General features: G+C 59.2%; 1 protein-coding gene across 1 annotated transcript; it reads right to left on the bottom strand.

The window, feature by feature from the left end:
• Positions 1-3,830: 3,830 nt before the first annotated feature.
• Positions 3,831-15,149, bottom strand: PRODH (proline dehydrogenase 1). The gene is made up of 14 exons (XM_058816524.1): positions 14,995-15,149; positions 14,255-14,442; positions 9,156-9,190; positions 8,702-8,851; positions 8,505-8,569; positions 8,063-8,179; positions 7,842-7,921; positions 7,499-7,580; positions 7,110-7,202; positions 6,874-7,020; positions 6,575-6,750; positions 6,397-6,495; positions 5,912-6,000; positions 3,831-4,742 (listed from the first exon to the last, which is right to left on the bottom strand). Exons 2-14 carry the CDS (start codon positions 14,389-14,391, stop codon positions 4,561-4,563), a joined length of 1,452 nt encoding a protein of 483 aa, XP_058672507.1. The 5' UTR covers positions 14,392-14,442; positions 14,995-15,149; the 3' UTR covers positions 3,831-4,560.
• Positions 15,150-21,366: the final 6,217 nt, after the last annotated feature.

Consider the following 21,366-nt stretch of genomic DNA (forward strand, 5'->3'; position numbering starts at 1 on the left):
TGGCTCGGGGTGGGGACAGCCCGCGAACCGGCAGCACCGGGGCTCGGCTGTCACGGCGGTTTGGAAGCCGCAGAGCCCCGGGAGTCTCCAGCAGTCTGGTGGTCTCCGGGGTCTGGGTCTCCCGGGATCCAGCAGCTCCAGGGGTTCGACAGCCGTGGGTGTCCCAGAGCTCCGGGTTTTGATTGTCCCGGGGGTCCGGCAGTCCCAGGTATCTGGAATCTGGCAGCCCGAGATGCACAACAGCCCTGAGATCTGTCTGACCTGTGGTTCCGGTAGCTCCAGGGGCCCAACAGCCCTGGGTGCCCAAAGACCCCAGGGTCAGCCTGTCCTGGCAGTTTGGCAGCCTTCAGGAGCCTGAAAGCCCCTCAGCATCCCCCTGACCCAGGGATCCAGCAGCTCCGGATGCTGGAGACAGACGCAGGATCTGGCTTCCCCAAAGGTCTGGTAGCCCCAGGTGTGTGACAGCCCCAGTGTCCAGCAGTCCTGCACAGATGCCAGTGCTCTGCCATCTCCATGTGTCTGGCAGCCCGGACCAGTCTGTTGGGAGCCATGCAGGACCCATGGGAGCGAAATGGTGCCTGCAGCAGCGGAGCCAAGGACCGTGTACAGCGACAGAAAGGCTGCAGAGCAGCTGTTGGTTAACCCACTGTAAGGACACAGCTGGGAATCAGGGGGGACACCCTGGGCACCTGCACGAGTCCCACATTTCTACCCGGGTGGGGCAGTCAATGAACCTCCTCAGCCTGACAGTGCAGCAGCGCTGAATGGGCCAGGGCTTCCTTGGCCACCAGCCTGTGCCAGCTGGATTTTCAGCTCAATGGTCACTTGCAAGAGAGCTCAAGGTCCTTTGAGCTCCCAGGATACCTGATAACAGCATGGGGGAAATGTGGATGGGGACATTCTGGACATCTCCCTTAAGGTGGTGCACATGCAGCTGGACAACTGCATGTGTCCCCTCAATACTGATGGCTTGCATAGAGCTGGGGGAGTGTACAGACAGTGCATCTCTCAAAGAGCTGCCTCTGAGCACCACACACCCTCCTGGGGATGGGGAGCCTCCATCCCTGTAGGCAAGAGCTGGGCAGCATCCTTCTGGAGAGGATCAGGGAGTTCTGAGCACCTTGGGATCTTTGCATCAAGCAGAGAGCAAAGGCACTTGGTGGCTTCTCTCCATCTTCAGTATTGGCAATACTGATGCACGTGAAGGCTTCTCTCCTGCTCAGACAGGTGACTCCCAATGGAAAGTCTCTGGTGGTCTTACCAGTGAGAATGTGACCATAGAGTAGCAGCCCCTCTCTCCCCTCCTATTTGCCCTGGCACATTCCACCTGCTTGGCAATAGCACCAGGGAGTAGCATCCCTTGCCCATCTCCCCCTGCCTCCACATCCCTGTCCCCCCTGCCCCACCCAGCTCACAGCTGCTGGAGTGAGAAGACCATAGGGGCACAAATTGCTTCTTCCTTAGGATGACTCAGGCTGAGCTTGGCATCCCTTTCTGCTGAGGAAAGGGGGATGAGGAGGTTTAGCTCCAAAGTTAGGCAGAAATCTGGGTGTGGTGGTGGTGCCCCCCTGGGCATTTGTGTCCACCTGGAGCTGTAGCCTCACTCAGGCTGTTTCCACAGCTTCATCCCCCTGCACTGTGCTGAGCAGGCCTTGTGCTCTGCTGTCCCAGTCACAATGAGTCAGGGCAAGATCACACTGCCTCACCTTTGCTGTGCTGGTGCTTTGTGTGAGGATATGTCAGCTTTTGTATGTTTTTTTGGCTTCAATAAACTTAACTTGTATTTCTCTTGGCCAGCAGGCAATGCAGCTTGGCTGCTCCATTTCTACCCGTGTAACCCAGGGCAGGGCAGGGGCTGGGCTGCAGCCAGGGAGATAAGCTGTTCCCTCAGAAGATGCTGCCAGCTGGCATAAGAGGCTGGAGAAGCTGAGGATGCTGTGGGCAAGAGGCAAGGGGAGGTTTCACAGTGCCCTGGGTTGGCTGGTGCTGCTAGGGCCTGGGCACTGCATATCCCACAGGTAGCACCCACCCCTCCCTTGTGTCCCACTGCCCCTGGCCAGGCTGCTGTCCATACAGAGCTTGGCCCATGCTTTCCATCACACCATTATTTGCAGTTCCCATTTCTAACCCTGCCAGGTGCCTGTCTCCTGTCTTTCTGTGTTTTGGAAAACATCCCAGAAGAAAGAAACCCCAGCACTATAATATTTCTGAACACAAAGTTAAGCAAAAAGATGCTGTTCTGTCAGTGGTTCAAAAATCCCCATGGCTGCTTGGATGGGCAGGACTGCACAGCAGGGCAAGGTGGGACCTACAATGTGGGGTACTTGTCACCATCCTCACTGTGCCCAGGCTGTCAGGATTTCAGCCTTTCTGCAAGGATTTGGCTCTTTTCCAACTCCCCACTGCTGCAGCAGCACAGGGTCCTACACACACACACCACCTTTCCATGCTTCCTCTTCCTCCAGGACAAGCAGAAAACAGGAGCAACAAAAGCCAGAACTGAGCAGGGTGGGGAACGCCTGGGATATGGGAGTGTTGGTTGGGTCAGTGCACCCAGAAATAAAAGTGGCTGTTGCTATTTTCTGGCTGAGCATGGATACAGCTGTGCCAGGGGACAGTTGGATGGGATATCAGGGAAAGGCTCTTCCCCCAGAGGGTGCTGGCACTGCCCAGGCTGCCCAGGGAATGGGCACGGCCCCGAGGCTGCCAGAGCTCCAGGAGCCTTTGGGCAGCACTGCCAGGGATGGACAGGGTGGGGTTGTTGGGGGGTCTGGGCAGGGACAGAAGTTGAGCTTGCCGGGTCCCTGGGTCAGGCAGGGCCAGGAACTGGATCCTTGTGGGTCCCTTCCAGCTGAGGACATTCTGTGAAAGGTGGCGGGGAAATGGGGATTTGGGGGTTTCAAGGGCATTCTGTGCCTTGGGTGTTCAGGAGGCAGCACTTGCAGCCCTACACAGCCCCTACAAACAGGCACACAAAACACCACTGCCCCAGGCTGCAGAGCTGTCCTGTCCTGGAACAGGCCTGGGGAGGGGATTATCTGCAAAAAAGAGGACCAAGAGGGACTTCACCTGCCCTCCAACACATGCCTGTGGGTCTTTGCATCAGCCAGCCCTGGGTGCAGCTGCAGCATCAGAGCTCAGCCCCTGGGGCACCAGGGCACTCTGTGCCACTGTCACAGCATCCTGCTTGTGTGGGCTGGAAGGCAGCCCAGAACATCTAGAACATCTCCCATCTTCCTTTAAATTCCAGGAGCCCAGCTGCTGCCTGCACCAGTGCTGTTCTGGTCTCCTGCTCCAGGCAAAGCTCCCTGCTCCCCTCCAGGTTTATTTTTTAAGGCAGAAGAGTCTCAACTAGAGAAAAGGCAGGAGATGACCAGCTCTGGAAAGTCAAAACATCACCCCTTTAGCGTGGATGGCTCACCAAGTATAGAGGCTGACCCCCAAATAAAGGAGACACTGCCACAGCTCCATGCAGGGAATCCCAGAGATGCCTGTGGTCCTGCAGAGCCCAAGAAAAACTGCTCCTAATTTGAGGCATGAAATCCTGCAGGGTGCATGTCCCCCAAAAGCAGGTCTCTCCCATGCTGCCACCCTCTCTTCTGCAGGTATGGGGATGGCCCAGGGCTCCCAGCTCCCCCAAACCCATCACAGGAAGCTCCACAGCTTCTCCAGTCCCCGTCCCAAGAAGTTTCATCTCTCTCCTTTCCCCAGGCTCTGGCTCAGGCCAAAGCATGCAGCATTAACCCTCCCTTGAGACCACAGCAGTGCCTGGGCACATGTGGCTGCCCAAGAACAGAGAGAAAGAGATGGCAGCAGGAACAGTTGTGATTTAATAATTTCCATTCTCTACAAATCCAGTGTACAGCAGAGACGAGCTGTGGTCCAACTCCTGGTGCTCCCACTGCCATGGTCCATCATTAGAACCAGGGGCTGCGGGCAGGAATGGTGCAGGGATGGGGCCAGCCCACTCCCCTCACCCCTCCTGCTCCCCTGGACGTGTGCCTGAGGATGGACAACCCCAGGCAGGTTATCCCAGTGGGCTGGAGGAGAGCCTGGACCTGCCCAGCCCTGGTCAGTGCAAAGCCAGTGAGCAGGCAGGTAGCTGGGACAGGCAACAGGGGCTGGTCCTGCCCCTTCAGAGGTCTGGTGGAGGCTAAGCTCCAACCCTGGCAAAGGCTGGAGGAGCTTCTGGCTGAGGCCAGCTTGTCCCCAAGTCACCCAGCCCACCTGGACCCGAGCCCATGGGCACAAGGCAAGTGGATAAATCACCCTGTGCAATCCTGCCAGGGAAAAAACACCGGGAAAGTGTTCATCAAGGCACAGTGTGGGCTGGCAGGAGAGCCCCCCCAGGGACAGCTCCAGAGGCCGTGGGATGGCACAGGGACATCCCCGGGGCAGCGCCAGCAGGGGCAATCCCGGAGGCCACCGAAGGTGCGAGTGGTTCAACAGCAACAAGGACACTTCTCTCCTGGGCAAAGGGGTTGGGGGAGCTGCAGCAGAGCCGGGCTGGGGAATGGTGACAGTGGTTCAGGGCCAAGGTGCAGGAGCCCCGGGCTGGGGTCAGGGGCTGAAGGGGTTTCCTGAGAGGAGGCGCCGCTTGACCTCTTTCCAGAGCAGGTCCCGCTCGCGGTTCGCCCGCTGCATGATGCCCCGGTTCTCCTGCGCCCGGCGGGACAGGTAGGGCAGCACCTCCTTCACCGGCCCGAACGGCACGTACTTGTACACCGGGAAACCAGCCTGCCCTGAGGGGAGAGGCTGCGGCTCAGGGCATCGCCGAGAGAGACAAAAAATATGTGCGAAAAGGAAAAAAAAGGTAAAGAACGAGGAAGAGGAAGATACTTGAAATGGGGAAAAAGGGGGCAAGGGGGAAAAGGGGAGGAAGGGACAGGAAGGGGGAGAAAAAAGGGGGAGAAGAAGGGAAAAAAAGGTCAAAGAAAAAGGGTGAGGATAAAAGGGGTGAAATAAAAACAGGGGGGAAAATAAAAAAAGGTGGGGGGAAGAAAGCCACCTGCCCTTGCCTGCCTGCCCTCCCCTGGCCTGAAGGCCGTGCGGGAGGCTGTGGTGGCACTGGAGGGGCTCCCAGCAGCCGCGCATCCCTCCCGGCTCAGCACCGGGAGCTTGGGAAAGCGCCAGAGGGAGCGGGCCGAGGTCACCAGGAGCCCTGGGAATGTCGGCAGCCGGGGCTGGGCCAGCTCAAGGAGCGTTCAACCAGAAACATCAAGTTAACACATTCTTCCAGCATGACCGGACGAGGCTGCAGATGGGCGGCCAAGCCCTGCTTCCAAGAGAACTCCAGGACAGAGCAGCATCTGTGCTGGACAACTGCCCAGTTTGCCTCCAGCTGCTCTGCTGGCCTTGGGACTCTGTTCTGGACATTGGTGTGGGCAGGGGGATCAGTCCCTGACCTGGGCTGGGTACCTGGACCCCTGTGTGTTCTCCTGCCCAGGCCCCTGGCAGTGCTGCTCTGCTGCCTGGGCTGGTGGCTGAGGACAGGGTCACACGAGGCTGGTGCCATCCTGTTAGCAGGGAGCCCAGGACTCAGTGTGCACCTCCCATGGAGCCAAGGGACACCCCCAGGCCGAGGAGGTACAGGAGAGGGCTTCTGTCTGCCAGGACCAGTCTCTGCCCTACCCTGAGACCCCAGTCTCTGCTCAGACTCCAAAGTGGGAATGTCCCTGCACAGCCACTAGAGGTCATGGACCTCCGGAGAGAGATGTCACTCTTCACTCATATCCTCATCTACATCTTCCCCAAACCCCCACCCAGGGGTCACAGCATTCCCCATGGCAACACACTGTGCTCAGCCAGTGCTCTATGACAGGCCTTCCTCCCTTCCTCCCTCCCAGCAGCTGTTTAGGGGTCTCAGTGGGGCTGGAGCACCTCTGCCAAGCCCCCCACTCGCATCACTCACCCAGGGGGAAGGTGATCTGGTCACACATGCCCAGCAGCTGCCCAAAGCACACCTTCTTGTCTGAGGGATGGATCCCCAGCTCCTTCATCCTGCAAAACAAGCCTCAGCATAGGGGGAGAGCAGACCCAGCAGAGCTCACCAGGGCACTGTGTCCCACCAGAAGGCTGGGGATCATCTCCAAGTGGGACAGGGTGGCACTGACCACGTCCCAGTGGATGCTGGGATGTAGAGCTTGACGGATTTGTTTTTACGAGAGCCTCTGAATTGGTGATGGGACCAATTCTGCAGCCACTGGGGCCACTGTGCTGTACCTCAGCTCCAAGCCCCATCTAAAGCCCTGAGCACCACGTGGGAGCCAGGATCCCCCCAGGTGAGCTCTGGGGGGACCTGACACACCACAGCACATCTCCCTGCATCTCTGCTGGGCTCCCACATTCCTCGAGCCCCTTGTCCCTGCCTCACCACGCTGCCTGCCCAGCACCCACCTGTGCAGGGTGAACTTCACGGTGTCCTCATTGTGAGTCGCCACCATCACGCTGGCTTTCCACCTTTGCTTGATCTTCTCCAGGACATAGTCCAGGCACCTGTAAGGCAAGATGGGCCTCTGGTGAGGCCTCTTCCACTGGGGCAACAGGCAGCAGTGTGGCTGGGGCTGTCCCCTACCTGTGGTACATCTCATTGGTCTTCTCATAGGTTGGGTTGATGGGATCCTCGTAGCCCATCTGAGCCGCCCTCTCCCTCTCCTGATCCATGTAGGCACCACGCACCAGCTTGGTGCCGAAGTGCCAGCCCTCGCGGTGGGACAGCTCCATGTCCCCTGTCACGTTGTTGTAAGCCTCCTGCGAGCCAGTGGAAGAGATGGCACAAGGTCATTACTGCAGTGCCACCCCTGACTGCCTCAGCAGCTGTGCCACGGCACTGCCATGGTTTCGGGAGCAGCTCCCGGGACCCGCGGGCCTCACCCTCAGGTAGCACTGGTGGGTGTTGTAGATGACGGGCTGGCTCCTGTTGAAGAGGCGCTGCGTCTCCACCGCCAGGCGGCTGATGGCCGGCTGGAAGTAGCTCTGCTCCGCGTCTACCATCAGCCTCACGCCTTGCTCCATGGCACTCTGGGGTGAAGGACATGCAGGCTGGTTCATAGGGCTGCCTGCTCCATGTGTCCCCCTCTGTGACTCCCCCAGCCCCAAGGCCCCCTCACCCTTGCGAGGACGTCCATGCGTTGCAGCACCCTCTTCAGCTGCTGCTCCTCCTCCTCGCCAAAGCGCGACAGCAGAGGCTCCGGCTGCCCAGTCTGAAACAAGAACAGATTTGTGGCACCCTGCCTGCATCCAGCTCTGCCCGTGGGGGACACAAACACCCCTGGAGGGAGCCCATCCCTTGGACTGGCTGCTGCCCCACCGCAGTGCCCCAGCCCCAGCAGGGCGTGACCGGGTGCCCACCCTGCCAGCCTGGTGGCTGCACACTGTGATCACAGCGTGGCTGAGCTGTGCAGCCACCAGCACCTACTGCAAAGAGCAGGAGACCCTTGCCCTGCTCCCACAAAGCCCCTGTGGGATCGCTCTGGGGGTAGCAAAGGTGGGCACCCACCTTCCTGTTGGGGATGAGCAGAGGCTTGGAGAGCTTGGTGCGGCTGTCCAACAGGTGGTTCCAGTCCAGCAGGTCCACAGTGCTGGGGGCAGAAAGCCAGGTCCTTGCTGGTGTCTTGCAAAGGTAGCGGGCTCTCTATCAGCTCCCAACCCTCACCAGCAGGAAGGACACATGTGTCACCCTGTCCTGTCTTGTCACCTCCACCCAAACGCCCCCTATGTTCTATTGCTATGCTGAACCACAGCAGGCCTTTGGAGACCTCCCCTTGCTGCTGGCCCAGGGACAGGGACAAAGTCCCCCAGTGTCCCTGTGCTGCAGCACCCCCAGCTCCCAGACAGCTTACCCACTGGTGCCCACGTTCTCGCCTGTGAACCACTGCTGGATCTCTGCCTTGCTTGCAATGCCAAGGTTGGCCAGTGCCTCCTGCCACCAAAAGAAGCATCAGGGGTCTGTCTGCTTGAGGTGTCACAGCTCAGGGCTGCTCTGGCACCTCCGTGTCCATGGCCACCTCCAGCAGGGCATCCCTACAGCACAGCCTCCTCCCACAGGCCTCCCCCGCCTCACCTGCAGCTTCTCCACCTGCAGCTTTGTGTCCAGCACTGCCCGCCCAGCCTGGCCCTCCTCTGCAGCCATTTGGTGGAAGAACCTCCGCCACTTCACCAGCACCTCTGAGAAACTCACCTGCGGGGACAGGGCTCCAGGTGAGACACCCAGGCTGGAGCCTCCTGTCCTGCCAGGACTTTGCAAGATCATACCCAGCCCGAGGCAGATGCTGGCCCCAGAGCAGGGCAGCATAGACCCCACATATCCACCTATGTCACATCTTTGTGTCTCCCCAAAAGTTGAGTCAGGGTCTCCAGGGATCTTGGGCTCTCAGGGGACAGGCTGCTGGTGGCCACTCCTCACTGCTTTTACTAGAGATGCCACCTGGCACCTGCCCCAGCAGAAGCATCATCTGTGACCCTGGCTCTGCCCCAGCACACTCTGCCACAGCTCTGGCACTCACCAGGAACTGGGGTCTGGCCAGCGCTGTCAGCTTGATGGCACAGAATCCGTCCTCTGAGCAGCCCCCTGGATGGAACCACAACAACAGCGTCAACCGGAATGCCAGCCCTTGGGCAGGGAGATGTGGTGGGGGTGGGACTGAGAGATCCTTGCAGTCCCCAGCACAGTGGGGCTGTCCAGGACATGTGGAGCACTCACTTGAGGCATCAATGCAGCGGAGGAAAGTCTCCATGTGCTGGTCACACTTGGCCTCATCTGCGTAGAAATAGGAGTGGGCCCCAGTGATTCCACCACGGTGATCCCCAAATCCCAGATGCACTCGGTATTGCTTCTCCCTTTTTTCTGCTCCTGGGGTGGGAGAGGAGGGAGATGGGCCATGCCCCATCAAGCTCCTACAGCCTCCCCAGGAGCTCCTGGTGTGGGTGAAGAGAGAGAGGCTCTGGCTTGGACCTCAGAAGGGCCCCCAGCACTGACTTGGCCCTGCTTGCTCTGTGCCTGAGCAGAGGCCGAGTCTTTGCTGAAGGGCACGACTGGGCCAGGAATCATGTTGTTCTTCATCCAGCTCATTTTTTGAGGCCATGGTACCTGGGTCCTTCCCCCACAACACCAGGCCTCTCATGCCCGGACCTCCAGGCCATCTCCCGTCACTCACCTCCCGTCTCCTTGTCGGCTGCAGAGGTGCGGGAGCTAAGAAGAGAAACAGGAAAGATGAGGGCCAGTTCAGCAACCCCCTGAAGCCCTATGCTGATGGACAGGACAGCTTTGAGGCTCCTGTGCTGCCATCCTGCTGCTGGCCCTGCTGTTCCCTTGCCATCCCATCACCGATGGGATCCAGCTGGCACTTCAGATGCCCAAAAGCCACGTGTGGAAGGGAACAGGGCTTTACCATCCATCCAGGGAAGACCTGGGAGCCCTGAGGCAGCACAGTGAGGATGGCCTGTCCCAGGGTTCAGAGCTGCTCTCCAAAAGCCCACACCATGGCAAAGATAAGTCAGTCTGGTGGGACTGGCATGCTCCATCTCCAACCTGCTCATGGTCCTTGCTGTGGTGACACCAAACCTCAACCCACTGCCTTCCCACCTTGATGGCACCAGCAGCCAGACCACAAAGCACAGAGCTCCTCCAGACCCTGAGCATACCAAGCCGAGGGTGCCTGCTGCCCCACACTCCTCTGTGCCATTGCTTCAGCCAACAACGCACAAACAACACCTTGTTTCCAACTCCAGCTGACCTCGGATGTCATTTCAAGCCCAAACTCTCTGCCATGGAGATAACAAGGCTCTGACAGCCTGGGGGATGACGGCCAAGTCACGACATCCTTCCTGAGCTTGAGTAGCTAAGTCTTTTTGCTGACACTCTAAACCCAGGTGCAGAGCCAGGGTATGACCTGGAACAGGGCCAGCTCCTGGAGAGCAGCCCTGGGTGGCAGCAGAACCATCCCCTGCAGGAGGCCTCTGCCTTGGCATCCCTGTCCCCAAACTGGCTGTGCCCAATGGCAAAGAAGCACAGTTGGAGGGAAGGAGGGAAGAAGCAAAGCCACCTATCTGGAGCCAGCAGGCTGGCCAAGAGAGCACAGAGGCACATGGCAGGGTCCCAGGGCACGCTCTCCCATATGAAAATCCTGTGACAGGGATTAGGGGCTGCTGGAAGCGTAACAACCAGGAACAAGCCATTCCCTCTGGCCCCTGGAGCCAGCACCAGCCCCACACCACTCAAAGTGCCACAAAGCCCGGCATGAGCCAGGGCAGGAGCAGCTGGAGCTCATAGGAAGCACAAGGCACCATTTTTAGCAGGCTCTGCTCCCTGATTTCACTCACCTGAGGGCAGGGAAAGCAGCTTGCTGTCCCTGAGTACAGAGGGTGGAGGAAAGGAAGGAGGAGAGATCATACACTCAGCAATGGGATTTGTCAGCAAAGCCCTTGCTAGGTGGAAGCTCCCTTTGGAGCTGGTGGCATGGCACAGGGGACAGCTTCAGCTGAACGCTGCTGTGACATGAGGGCACACAGGGGTCCTGTGCACAGGGGACAGCTCTGAGCACACCCTGGGCACCACATCCAAGGTACTGGGGACAAGTGGCTGGAGTGAAGGCACACAGCTCAAACAGCAAACAGCGCCCTTGGAGTTGGATTGTTTTGTGTTCCTGAAGATAAACACACCCTTCCCAGCAGCATTTCTGCTGCATGACTGCACCAGCTGCTCCTTCATCCTCTAGGGGGGCATTCAAAGCAGGGCCACGGTGCTTGCTTTGTTCTTCTGCATCAAGCAAAATAAAGGAAGATGCTTCCAGCTGAAGAAATAACTTTGTCCTGGATATCAGCTGCTCACTTTGCAATATTAATCTTGGCCAACAAAGCCATTCCCTCATCCACAAGTGCCACTGAACCCAGCTTATACCTGACCATCCCTTCTACAAACCCACAATAAGTCTCCCAGAGCAGGTCCCATCTCCAGGCACTGTCTGGATGCTCCTGGCAGGCTGTATCCAGACAGGAACAGCCTCAAGGTTGAGTTTAGGGCCTGGGATCTCACACTTGCCTAAAGCAGGTTGTGAGGACTTACAGCTGTGTCACCATGACCTGGCAGCAGCCTCCAGCACGTGGCTGAGGCTCCTGGGACAAGCTGGCAGAGCCCTGGATGCCAGCCTGAGCAGGGCAGGCAGGGGCCTGCAGCAGGCAGGATAAGCCGGTTCTTGCCCACGTGTCATTGCTGTTCCCAGCTGGAAGGGCTGGGGAAGAGGTGCCACAGCCCATTCCTGGGCTGGAAAGGGCATTTCCCTGCCATTATGTCAGGCTTGCTCCAGAAGAACAACAGGAGATGGCACCAAGAGGCCAAAACACCCACTGACTGCTGTGGTTGGTAACTCTGCTTCCTGGCTGGCAGCAGCACAATCCCAAAGCATTCACCAAGGGGAAGGACACAGCTCCAGGGTCCAGCAGCCATGAATGCAGGACTGCCCACCCTTCTCAGCCATGTGCAGCCCAACTCAGCACCAGCCCTGGCAGAAGCACTGAGAATTTGGGATTTTACCCCAAACAGAGCCAGGGAGGAGCCAGAGTGATGGTTGGCAAGGGACACCACTCAACATGACCCATCCAATCCCATCCTGGGCTTGGTTCCTGTTCAGAGAATTATAGAACATCCTGTACTGGAAGGGACAAATGAGGACATCAAGTTCCACTCCTAGCTCTGCAGGGGACAACAATCTCACCCCGTGCTCGTCCAAACAGTCCTCAAGTGGCAGCCTTGGGACCATGACCACTCCCTGGAGATCCTGTTCAGTGCCTGACCATGCTCTGGGTGATGACCCTTTTCCTGATATCCAGGCAAATCCCTCTGGGTCTCGGGCAGGGATGCCTTGGGAAGTCTCTTGAACGTGAACGGCCCACACAGCTCACCTAGCCAGAAGTACCACACGTGCAAACCCCAAATCTGCAGTGGGGGGGAGCAGCCCAGCCCAGCCAACTCAGAAAGCACTGGCACCCATCAGCATGAGGGATACAGCTGCAGGCACAGTTTGCCTGAAAGTCTTCCATGGTGTCCCACAGGAAAGGCCTTGGCTGAGGCACAGCCAGGCATGGAGGGCAGCAGGGACAGCCTGGCAGCACCAGTGCTGCTGGCCCAGCCCCACGGGAACGCTGAACACTGCCCAGACCACTGTTGTGTGTCCAGGGGAGAAACACCTAACCTTCAAAAACAGTCACACGCCTTCAAAACAGCCACCCTCCTGCCTGGCAGCAGCAGGGTGTTTTGAAGCTTTTCTAGAAAAAAACCCAAGTTTCCAGCCCACTCTGGGAGGCTGCAGCCCTGCCTGCCCCGGCACAGCTCTCACCAGTGCCTGCTCCCATCAGGGACCCACAGACCCTTCGCTCCAGGGGAGGAATGGCAGCGAGGGGCAGCGGCACCCGGCACGCACACGGGGATCCCCGATAAGCAGCTCCCGGGTGTGGAGCAGAGATAAGGCGCCCAGCGGCAGCACCTGCCTGACTCACGTCCTGCTCGCAAATCATCCTGAAAAGCCGTTCCCGCTGTACTTTTGACACCACACGACAAGCGTACGACAGCCGGAGCGTGTCCCCAGCTGCCAGCAGCGACTGCCGCAGGGCAGCCTCGCCCGGGGCACGGCGCATCCTCAGCGGTGTCCTCGGAAGGGCCACCCTTGCTGTGGGTGGGGGACACCGCCCACCCCCGTGGCCGTGCCAGCGGCCCATCGATCCGGAGAGCGCAGCTGACCGGAGCTGCAGCCCGAATCATGGAAAGTTACCGGCGGCTTTGGGCTGCTGCCAGCTCTCGCCAAAGGGCGGGAGGCAGCGAAGGCTGCCTGGGACCGGGGGACAGTGCAGGAAGGGGGGCACCACCCCAGCTTGAGAGGGATGGAAATGGTGGAGGGTGGAAATCATGAAATCATGGAATTGTTAACATTGCAAAAGAGCTCCAAGGTCATTGCGTCCACCAAAATGTGTGAGGCAACAATTGTATGGTGAGGAATGGCGGGGGCAGGAATGGGGGGCAGCATCCCGATGGAGGGGGACTTCAGGCGTGACAGCAGCGCTGTGTGTTTGTCTGTGTGCAGAGGGGTGTGGGGCGGACACAGCGCCCCAGGGGGCTAGGGAAAATAGGACCTGGCTGGCAGAGGGAAGATGGAATAGGAGAGGGTGGGGAGGGGGTGTTAGCATCCCATAGGAGATGGAAATAGAGGTGGGAACCGCCTCAGGGGGTGCAGGAGGGCTCGCGGTGTACAGCACCGCCGGAGACGGGTGCGCCCCGCTGTGTGCAAGGGAATGGATGGCGACAGAGGGGGTGCAGCAGACAGGGGGGGCAGCACCCGGTATGTGCAGAGGGGCAGGGGAACCGGTACAGCCCAGTGGGGGCTCAGCACCCCAGTGTGCAGGACACAGCCCCCGCCGTGTGCGGGGCACTGCCATCCCTGGGTGCGGGACACTGTCCCCCCGCGTTCTGGGCACTGCCATCCTGTGTGCGGGGCAATGCCATCCCCGCGTTCTGGGCATCGCCATCCCTGTGTGTGGGGCACTGCCATCTCTGTGTTCTGGGCACTGCCATCCCTGTGTGTGGGGCACTGCCATCTCTGTGTTCTGGGCACTGCCATCCCTGTGTGCGGGGCACTGTACCCCGCGTTCTGAGTACTGCCATCCCTGTGTGTGGGGCATTGTCCCCCCGCGTTCTGAGCACTGTCCCCCCATGTTCTGGGCACTGCCATCCCTGTGTGCGGGGCACTGTTCCCCCGTGTTCTGGGCACTGCCATCCCTGTGTGCGGGGCACTGTTCCCCCGTGTTCTGGGCACTGCCATCCCTGTGTGCGGGGCACTGTCCCCCCGTGTTCTGGGCACCGCCATCCCTGTGTGCGGGGCACTGCCACCCCGTGTTCTGGGCACCGCCATCCCTGTGTGCGGGGCACTGCCACCCCGTGTTCTGGGCACTGCCATCCCTATGTGCGGGGCACTGCCACCCCGTGTTCTGGGCACTGCCATCCCTATGTGCGGGGCACTGCCACCCCGTGTTCTGGGCACTGCCATCCCTATGTGCGGGGCACTGCCACCCCGTGTTCTGGGCACTGCCATCCCTATGTGCGGGGCACTGCCACCCCGTGTTCTGGGCACTGCCATCCCTGTGCTGAGTGGGCGGTGCCACGGGGGGCGAGGCCGTGACGCACGGCTCCGCAGCCAATGGGAGCGGGGGGCTGGGCAGACGCAGCCAATGGCAGCGCGGCCAGGGCGCGCCCCAGCGCCGCACTCACCGCCCGTCGCCCAGGTCTTCCTCCACGCTGTAATCCAGCACGGCGCCCACGCCGAAGGCCTGGTTCCGCCGGAGCAGCGGCTTGATGGCCTCCTGGTCCTCCCCGGCCACGAACTGCCCGTAGAACGTCATCTTCATCAGCCGCTCGAACAGCGTCTGCCCCAGCACTCGCTGGCACAACTGCAGCAGCTGCGGGACAGCGGCGCCTCAGCACCCGTCCCGCACGGGCACTCCCGTAGGAAAAGTCCCCACGACCCAGGAGTGGCATTCCCCAAAACGGGCACCTGCTGGCCCGGGTCCAGGAGCTCTCCAACACCCGCACATTCAGACCGAGGGTCCCTCCGAAAGGGGAATGACACGTCCCGAAATGGGGCACCCCTAGGGTGAGAGTCCCCAGCCCAGGACCGGCATCCCCCGGAGTGCGAGTATCCCTGGCACGCACCAACATCCGGCAAAACAGGCACTCTCCCGAAGCGAAAGATCCCCCCCATTGGGAGCCACCCCTGGAGCAACAGAACCCCCATCCCGCACCGACACGTCCGGAAGGGGCACTGCCCGTCCTGGGACTCGCAGTGCCAAAATGGAGCTTCCCGAGCAAGAACCCCCTCCAGAGGAGGCTGACACCTCCCGGAGCGGGCGCCCCTGAGCGAGAGCCCCGCCGGTGCAGAGCCGGTGACCCCCGAACGGGGACAAGCCCCGGCCCGGAGCGGCCCCCCAAGGCAGACCCCTTCCTGCACCCACCTGCTGGTTGTGCTGCACCAGCGGCTCCACGGCGCACAGCCCCAGCACCAGCAGCCCCCGCAGCAGCTCCGCGTTGCTCTTGCTGCGGAACGCCTCGCGCGAGTCCCCGAAATCCACGGCGGGCGGCGACGGGCCCCGCTCCGCGCCCCGCGGGGGAGGGGGCGGCCCCGGCCGGGGTCCCGCGCCCGCCGCCGCCGGGGAGAACCCGCGGGGGGCGGCGGCGGCGGGCGCGGAGCGAGGGCGGCTCGGGGGATCGCACCGGCGAACGGCGGCGCGGAACACCCGCGCGGCGCTGGGGAGAGCCATGGGCACGGCGGGGCCGCCGCCCGCCGCCGCCTTAAGTACGGCCCGAGCGGGACCGCCCCCGGGGCCCCGGCACCGCGGGCCCGCTCCGCCCCGCCGTTGGCCGCGCTCTGCTGCCACCGGAACCGGCCCCGCGCCCCGGCACCGGCACCGGCACGAGCACCCGGGGCGGCGACCGGGACTGCGACTGATTCGGGGATCGGCACCGGGCCCGGCAGCGGGACTGGGAATGGGAGTGGCACTGACACCGAGACGGGCATCAGCACCGCCAAGGGGATGGGAACTGGGATCGGGATCGGCGCTGGGGCTGGCACTGATCCCGGGACCGGCACCGACACGAGGACGGGGACCGGTAGCGAAACCAGTCCCGGGACTGGCACCGACACGAGGACAGGGACCGGTAGCGGAACTGGTCCCGGGACCGGTAACGGTACCGAGGCCGGCACTGAAACCGAAACCGGAAGCGGCAGCAGGACTCGGACCTGGACAGGAACCGGGACCAGCACCGGCACCGAGATTAGCACTGGGAGCGGAACTGCGAGCAAGAGCAATGCTGCGATAAGTACCGGGTCGGGGATAGGAGCTGGGACTGGCACGGTCACCGGGGCCAGCACCAGACTGGAGCCACCGTGCCCAGCGCACCCCGCTCCCGCCGCCCCCTGCCCGGTGCTTTCCCCGTTCCCATCCCCCTGAAGCAGCCGGTCCCGGGGGCACCTCCCTCCCCGAAAGCCCCAGGAAGGGCCTGGAGGGGCTCGAGGTGAGCCCTGGGTGGGCCTGAAGGGAGCTCTGCTCTTGGAGCAGTGCTGGGAGCGGGGCAAAGAGGACCTTATGCCCTTGGAGGAGCCGTGGGGAAAATGATGAAGGTCCCAAGGGAGCCCTGAAGGGGACCTGTGGGAAGCACTGGGGCCAAAGGATGCAGGGCCAAGGGGCTACTGACTGCTCAGGCAGCCCCAGGGAGGGCCAAAGGATGCATCAAAGGGCGCTTGCTCCCTTGTAGCCATCCCTGGGGCAGGCTGTGGTACGTCCAGCCTGTGGAGCTGGAAACACTTGGAGAAGGGATTTCAGATCTGCGGGACCTGTTATGGGAGAGAAGTTTCAAGCCCCTGTACTTGATCCTCTCCTCCTGATGTGTGTGTGTGAACGTTTTGGTGCGGTCCATGGGTGCTTGGGTTGCTTGAGGCAGCAGACTTGGCTCCCTCGTCATGGGCTGGGGATGTTTGGCTTCGCCTGCTCCGCGGAGCACCAGAGAGGGCTGGCAGCACCTCGTGATCTGCCCAGGCAGGGCGAGTGCCTGTCCTGCTCATGGCAGCCTGAGCTGTTCCTCCCCGGCACACCCAGTGCTGAGCTCCGGAGATTACCGAGCACATCCCTGACACCCCGCGACCAGGAACGCTCCCGAGACTTGGCCGGGGAAATCGGGCACCTCCCTTCCTTTTCGCAGGATTGTTTCACAGCTGCAGCACAGCTGCGTACTTTCTCTGTGCCCATGTCCCTTCTCTGTGCTCTCATCCCTTCTCTGTGCCCGTGTCCTCTCCCCGTGACCATGTTCCTTCTCCATGCCCTCTTCTCCAGCCCCGTTTCCAGTGGCTCCCGGAGGATGAGTCCGGACTAATGCAGAGCTGTCCAAATCCAGCTCCTCAGTGACATCTTGTGCTGGGAATGCTCAGCGCAGGCAGGAGATGGGAAAATTAGTTCCTGCAATTGTTTTTTTTCTGCCCTCCCCAACACTGACATTGCTGTAACCGGCAGTGAAACCACGGGGATTCCCTGAGCTCATTTGTAAAGTTTTCTTTGGGAACATTTTGTCCTTCCACGGAGCCAGCCAGGCAGTGGCATTGCCTCTGACGGGGCTAGGTACAAAGCTCTGGAAAAGCATCCACTTCCTTCAAAACATTCCCTGTGCTAACTCTTTTGTGCCATTTAGAGATAATAACAATTCACCCAAAGTTCCTTGCCGTGATGAGACTGCACATATGAACTCTTGGAATGCAGTTCAAACCTTGTTTCTCAGCCAATTGCCACAGAGAACATTCCCTTCAAAGGCTCTAATGGCACCAGTCACCCCTGGGAAACACTTGCCTGGTCTTAGCAGGGAAAGCTTCCAAGTGCTGCCTGCTGTGCCAGCAGAGCTGCAGCATCCAGCGGGGTGCAAAACCAGGTCTGTTGCAGACATCTTTTCATTAAAATCCTTTCTTAGGATTTTTCCTGCTGGAGCTAAGAAGTTTCAGCAACAAATGTAAACAATGATTATCTGCTGCTGTGGAATGCAACAGGTGGATCTGTGAGTGGTCTCATGTAGATGTTTAGATTTACTGACCACTCATGGCAGAGCTGCTCTCGCTCTCTGCAGAGACACAGATCTTTGTTATCATTCTTTTCTTTTCTATTCTTAGCTAGCCTTCTGAGAACTTTTCTTTCTATTCTTTTAGTATAGTCATAATGTTATATATATGTCATAAAATAATAAATCAAGCCTTCTGATCATAGAATCAACATTCTCGTTTCTCTCTTCACCTGCAAACCCCTGTGACCCCGGTCACACAGGTCTGAGTTTCTGAAGAAACTTTAGTTTCAGACCCAAACTCAGGGATGAAATGTTAAAAAGCCACTTTTGATGGAAGTGAAATCTGATGAGCTTTCTATCAGCATGGTGGCGCCTGAGGCAGAGAAAATCCCTGAGCTGGTAGCCCTGCCAGTGGAGGGAGACCAACAAGGGATGCTCCAGGCTGCCGTGGGGACCATACCCAGCCCCACTGTGGCCTTGCAGAGCACTGACCCCCCAGGTCCCAATCTCCATCGGCTGTGACATTGTGCCCTCGAGGCCACTGTCCCTGTCCTCACCATGCCCAGGCAGGTGCTGCTGGCACGGAGGGGCTGGTCCCTGCTCATGGTGGCTGCAGCTGGCATGGGAAGCTCAGTCCAGCCCATGGCTGGAACACACATCACGGACACAGCTATGCTGCTCTGTCCCACATGGGGAGCATGGCTGGATGACACAGGGCCAAGTCCTTCCTCGGGCACTCTCGCCTGCAGCAGCAATGGGAGTAAATCCAGGAGAAGCTGTTATGGATGGCTTGAGGAGCTGTAAAATGTGAAGAAACATTTGAATGTGAGACAAATAGGTGAGGAGGGAACTTGGCACAGGAGGAGATCCAATTTAGAAGGAGAGGCCATGCCATGCATATTTCATGGGCCAGCCTTCAGCAGAGGCTCCTCTGACACCACAAACATCACAGATGGCAAGGAGTAACAGCAGCCGCTCCCAGCATCTGGGAAGGAGAACAGTGGGATGATTGCTCCTTCTGCCTTGTGGTAGAAGTGGGTCAGGACACAGATCCTGGAAGCTGCTGGCTCTGCTCCCCAGGTGTGGGACCAGCCTTCCTCACCCTCCTCTCCCTCCAGCCCAGTGCCAGGCTAGGGGCAAGCCTGCCCCATCCTTGGGGCTGGGGCTCTGTCCTCACTGTCCCTCAGCTCTGTGAGCCCTCCAGCCCTGCTGCCATGGCACTCTGTGCTTCCAGCACTGCTCCTCTGAGGTTTCCTTGGAGAGTGCTGACTCAGGTCCTCCTCTGTCGGGTGTTTCTCACTGACCATATGCCTGACTTGTGCCCAGCACCTGCGCTACCAAATCACTCCCAGTGCAGACCAGCATGCAGGAGGGACACCTGCAGCCTGTGGGAGCAGGGTGGGTCCTCACCTGGCATCTGGCTCTGCCACAGGTGTCCCTTGGAGCAGCAGGTGCTGGGGTGGCAGGAGCTGGGTGGGTCAGAGTCTGATGTGGATTCACTAGCAAAACCCAGGAGAAGGTGGACTTTAGGACAGTGCTTCCCAAATTGCAGCCACGTGTGGGTTCTCATCTTGTAGGGGGTTATTTTTCTTCACAAGAGGCTTTATCTCCCTCTGTGCAACTCTTCAGGGAGAACTCCAGATCAACTACTGCCCATTCTGAGGGGATGAACCCCTGTGGGGTGCACAGGAGCTCCCAGCTCCTGTGGGTGTGTTTGGATAATGAGTTGGTGCCTCTGACTCTGCCCAAGCACCCTGTCAGCCTCAGTGTCACCCTCCTGGGCGTGAATCTGACTTGTGCCACAGTATGGCCCACACTCTGGCAGCAGGATGGAGGATCCAGCCTGCCTTCTCACAGCTGGGGAACCAGGGAACTGCATCCTTCCCCTTGCACTTGGTGCTGCAGAGGCTGCAGGAGGTTCAGCTGCTCCAGCAGGATTAGGGGTGGTCGCTATCCAAGTGTGGCACAGGCAGGTGAGGCTGCAGCCCTTGGTGTCCTGCCTCCATGAGAGCAGAGTAGGAGTTTGGGAACTTGCTGGTCACCTGGGGAGTCGCAGGGTGGCAGCTCCAGTTCCTGGGGCATTCCTTTGGGTTGGGGGCCCTGGAGAGACCAGCTGAGAGCTGCCACAGACCCTGCAGAAGAAAGAGATGCTGGGTAGCTCCTCTTGCAACTGATCTCCTGGCCAGCCCACACCTTGCTCTCTCAGCATGGTTGGGATTTTGAAAGCTGGGCTGTGTTCTGATCCCTGGCATTTTCCACTTGCATCCCAATGATTTTTGGTGAATCACTTGCAGCCTAAGAAATAAATGTCTTCTTGATTTTTCCTGTGAGCTCCTGGGTGCAGCTCAGCAGCCATGAGAAAATACCCAGGTGAATTCTTGTCTCCATAAAGGTCAATGCTATTAAAAAACAATTGCCTCTGAAAGGGACCCTAGGAAATATCCAAGGCAGGGAAAGACACATCAGACTTACCACATCAGTTAATTGTTCCTTTGCACAGAGTCCTTCTCTTTTTCCATCCACTGGCAGAAGGGAATCATGTGAGATGTCCACAAGTGTGCTTGGGGGAAAAGGAACGCCAGTGAAGACCTGAAACAATTTTGCTGCTCTTACAGCTGAGAGAGGGTCATGCTGGAAGGTTTCTGTGGAAGTGAGGCCTGGGGAATGGACATGAAAAGCCTTTTTTCCCAGCTGACTCCCTTGGCGGGTGAGCTGTTTACAGAGCCTGGATGCCAGAGTGCCTGGAAGGGAGCCAGCTCTGCTTTAGCCCTTTGTAAATGATTTGAACACCTCGTGCTGGGGAAACATTCCAAGAAAGGGGATGCTTGGCTCTTCTTCCTGGGCAGAGCAGGGGTGTGCAGGAGGTGGTGGGAGGCAGAAGGAGCCAGCCCTGGCAGGGACAGCAAGAGTGTGTGGTGAGGATGGCTGTGCCCCTCCTGTCCCCCAAGAGCTGCTGCTGAGAACTGAATCAGCTGCTCCTGATCCAGCTGGCCAGAGGCATCCTCCCAAGCCCCTCCCAGGTGATGTTCCTGAGGAGCCCCTGTATTTTTTGCAGCCTTTTCCTGCCAGGAGCCTCCCCTGGGAAGGCCAATGGAGCCAGAGGTTCCAGGTGGCCTGTGGGATCCCAGCGAGGTGGGGACAAGGGGCAGAGCTCCCTGCAGCACTGGGGGTCAGTCACACATCGTGGGATTGGGGACAAGCTCCTGAGGCTGGAGCAGGACAGCTCCAACCTCCTTCAGCCTTAGAGGAGCTGGCTGCTCCTTATTGATTAATATGGTGGCTCATTTCTCTAAAAATAGGCTCTTAATTACTGAGCTTCTGGAAACAGAGCTGTCTCACAGCAAAACCTGATTGATTCGAGGGCAGCAGTGGCTCCGGTGAGGGCCTGGTGGCCACAGAGCCTGGATGGCCCCTGCCAGAGACAGCTCCTGGCCAGGGAAGGTTTTAGGCTGGTTCAGGCCAGCTCCCAGCTCACAGCTGATGGATATTTGTTTTTTCCAAGTGTCACTTGGTTTTGCTTCTTAACTTTCTGTGTATGTAATTGCAAGCATGTGGCACTGAGAGGCACTTGGACTTCTCTTTCAGTGGAACAGAATGGGAGGAAAAATGTTCATTTTTCGCTAGTGCTCCTGAACTGTGTATAGAGAAGGGAAAAAGCTTTTCTGCTTTCTTAATTTCTTAATTTTTTTTTTTTGGTGTTGTTTCCCACCTTCCTTTACATGGACAAATACTTTGTGGGAACTTTCATGATTTTCCCTTATTCTCCTGTCCCAGAGAAGGTGAGC

This window comes from Ammospiza caudacuta, chromosome 18, assembly GCF_027887145.1.
Source record: "Ammospiza caudacuta isolate bAmmCau1 chromosome 18, bAmmCau1.pri, whole genome shotgun sequence".
In the NCBI taxonomy this organism is placed as follows: Eukaryota; Metazoa; Chordata; class Aves; order Passeriformes; family Passerellidae; genus Ammospiza; species Ammospiza caudacuta.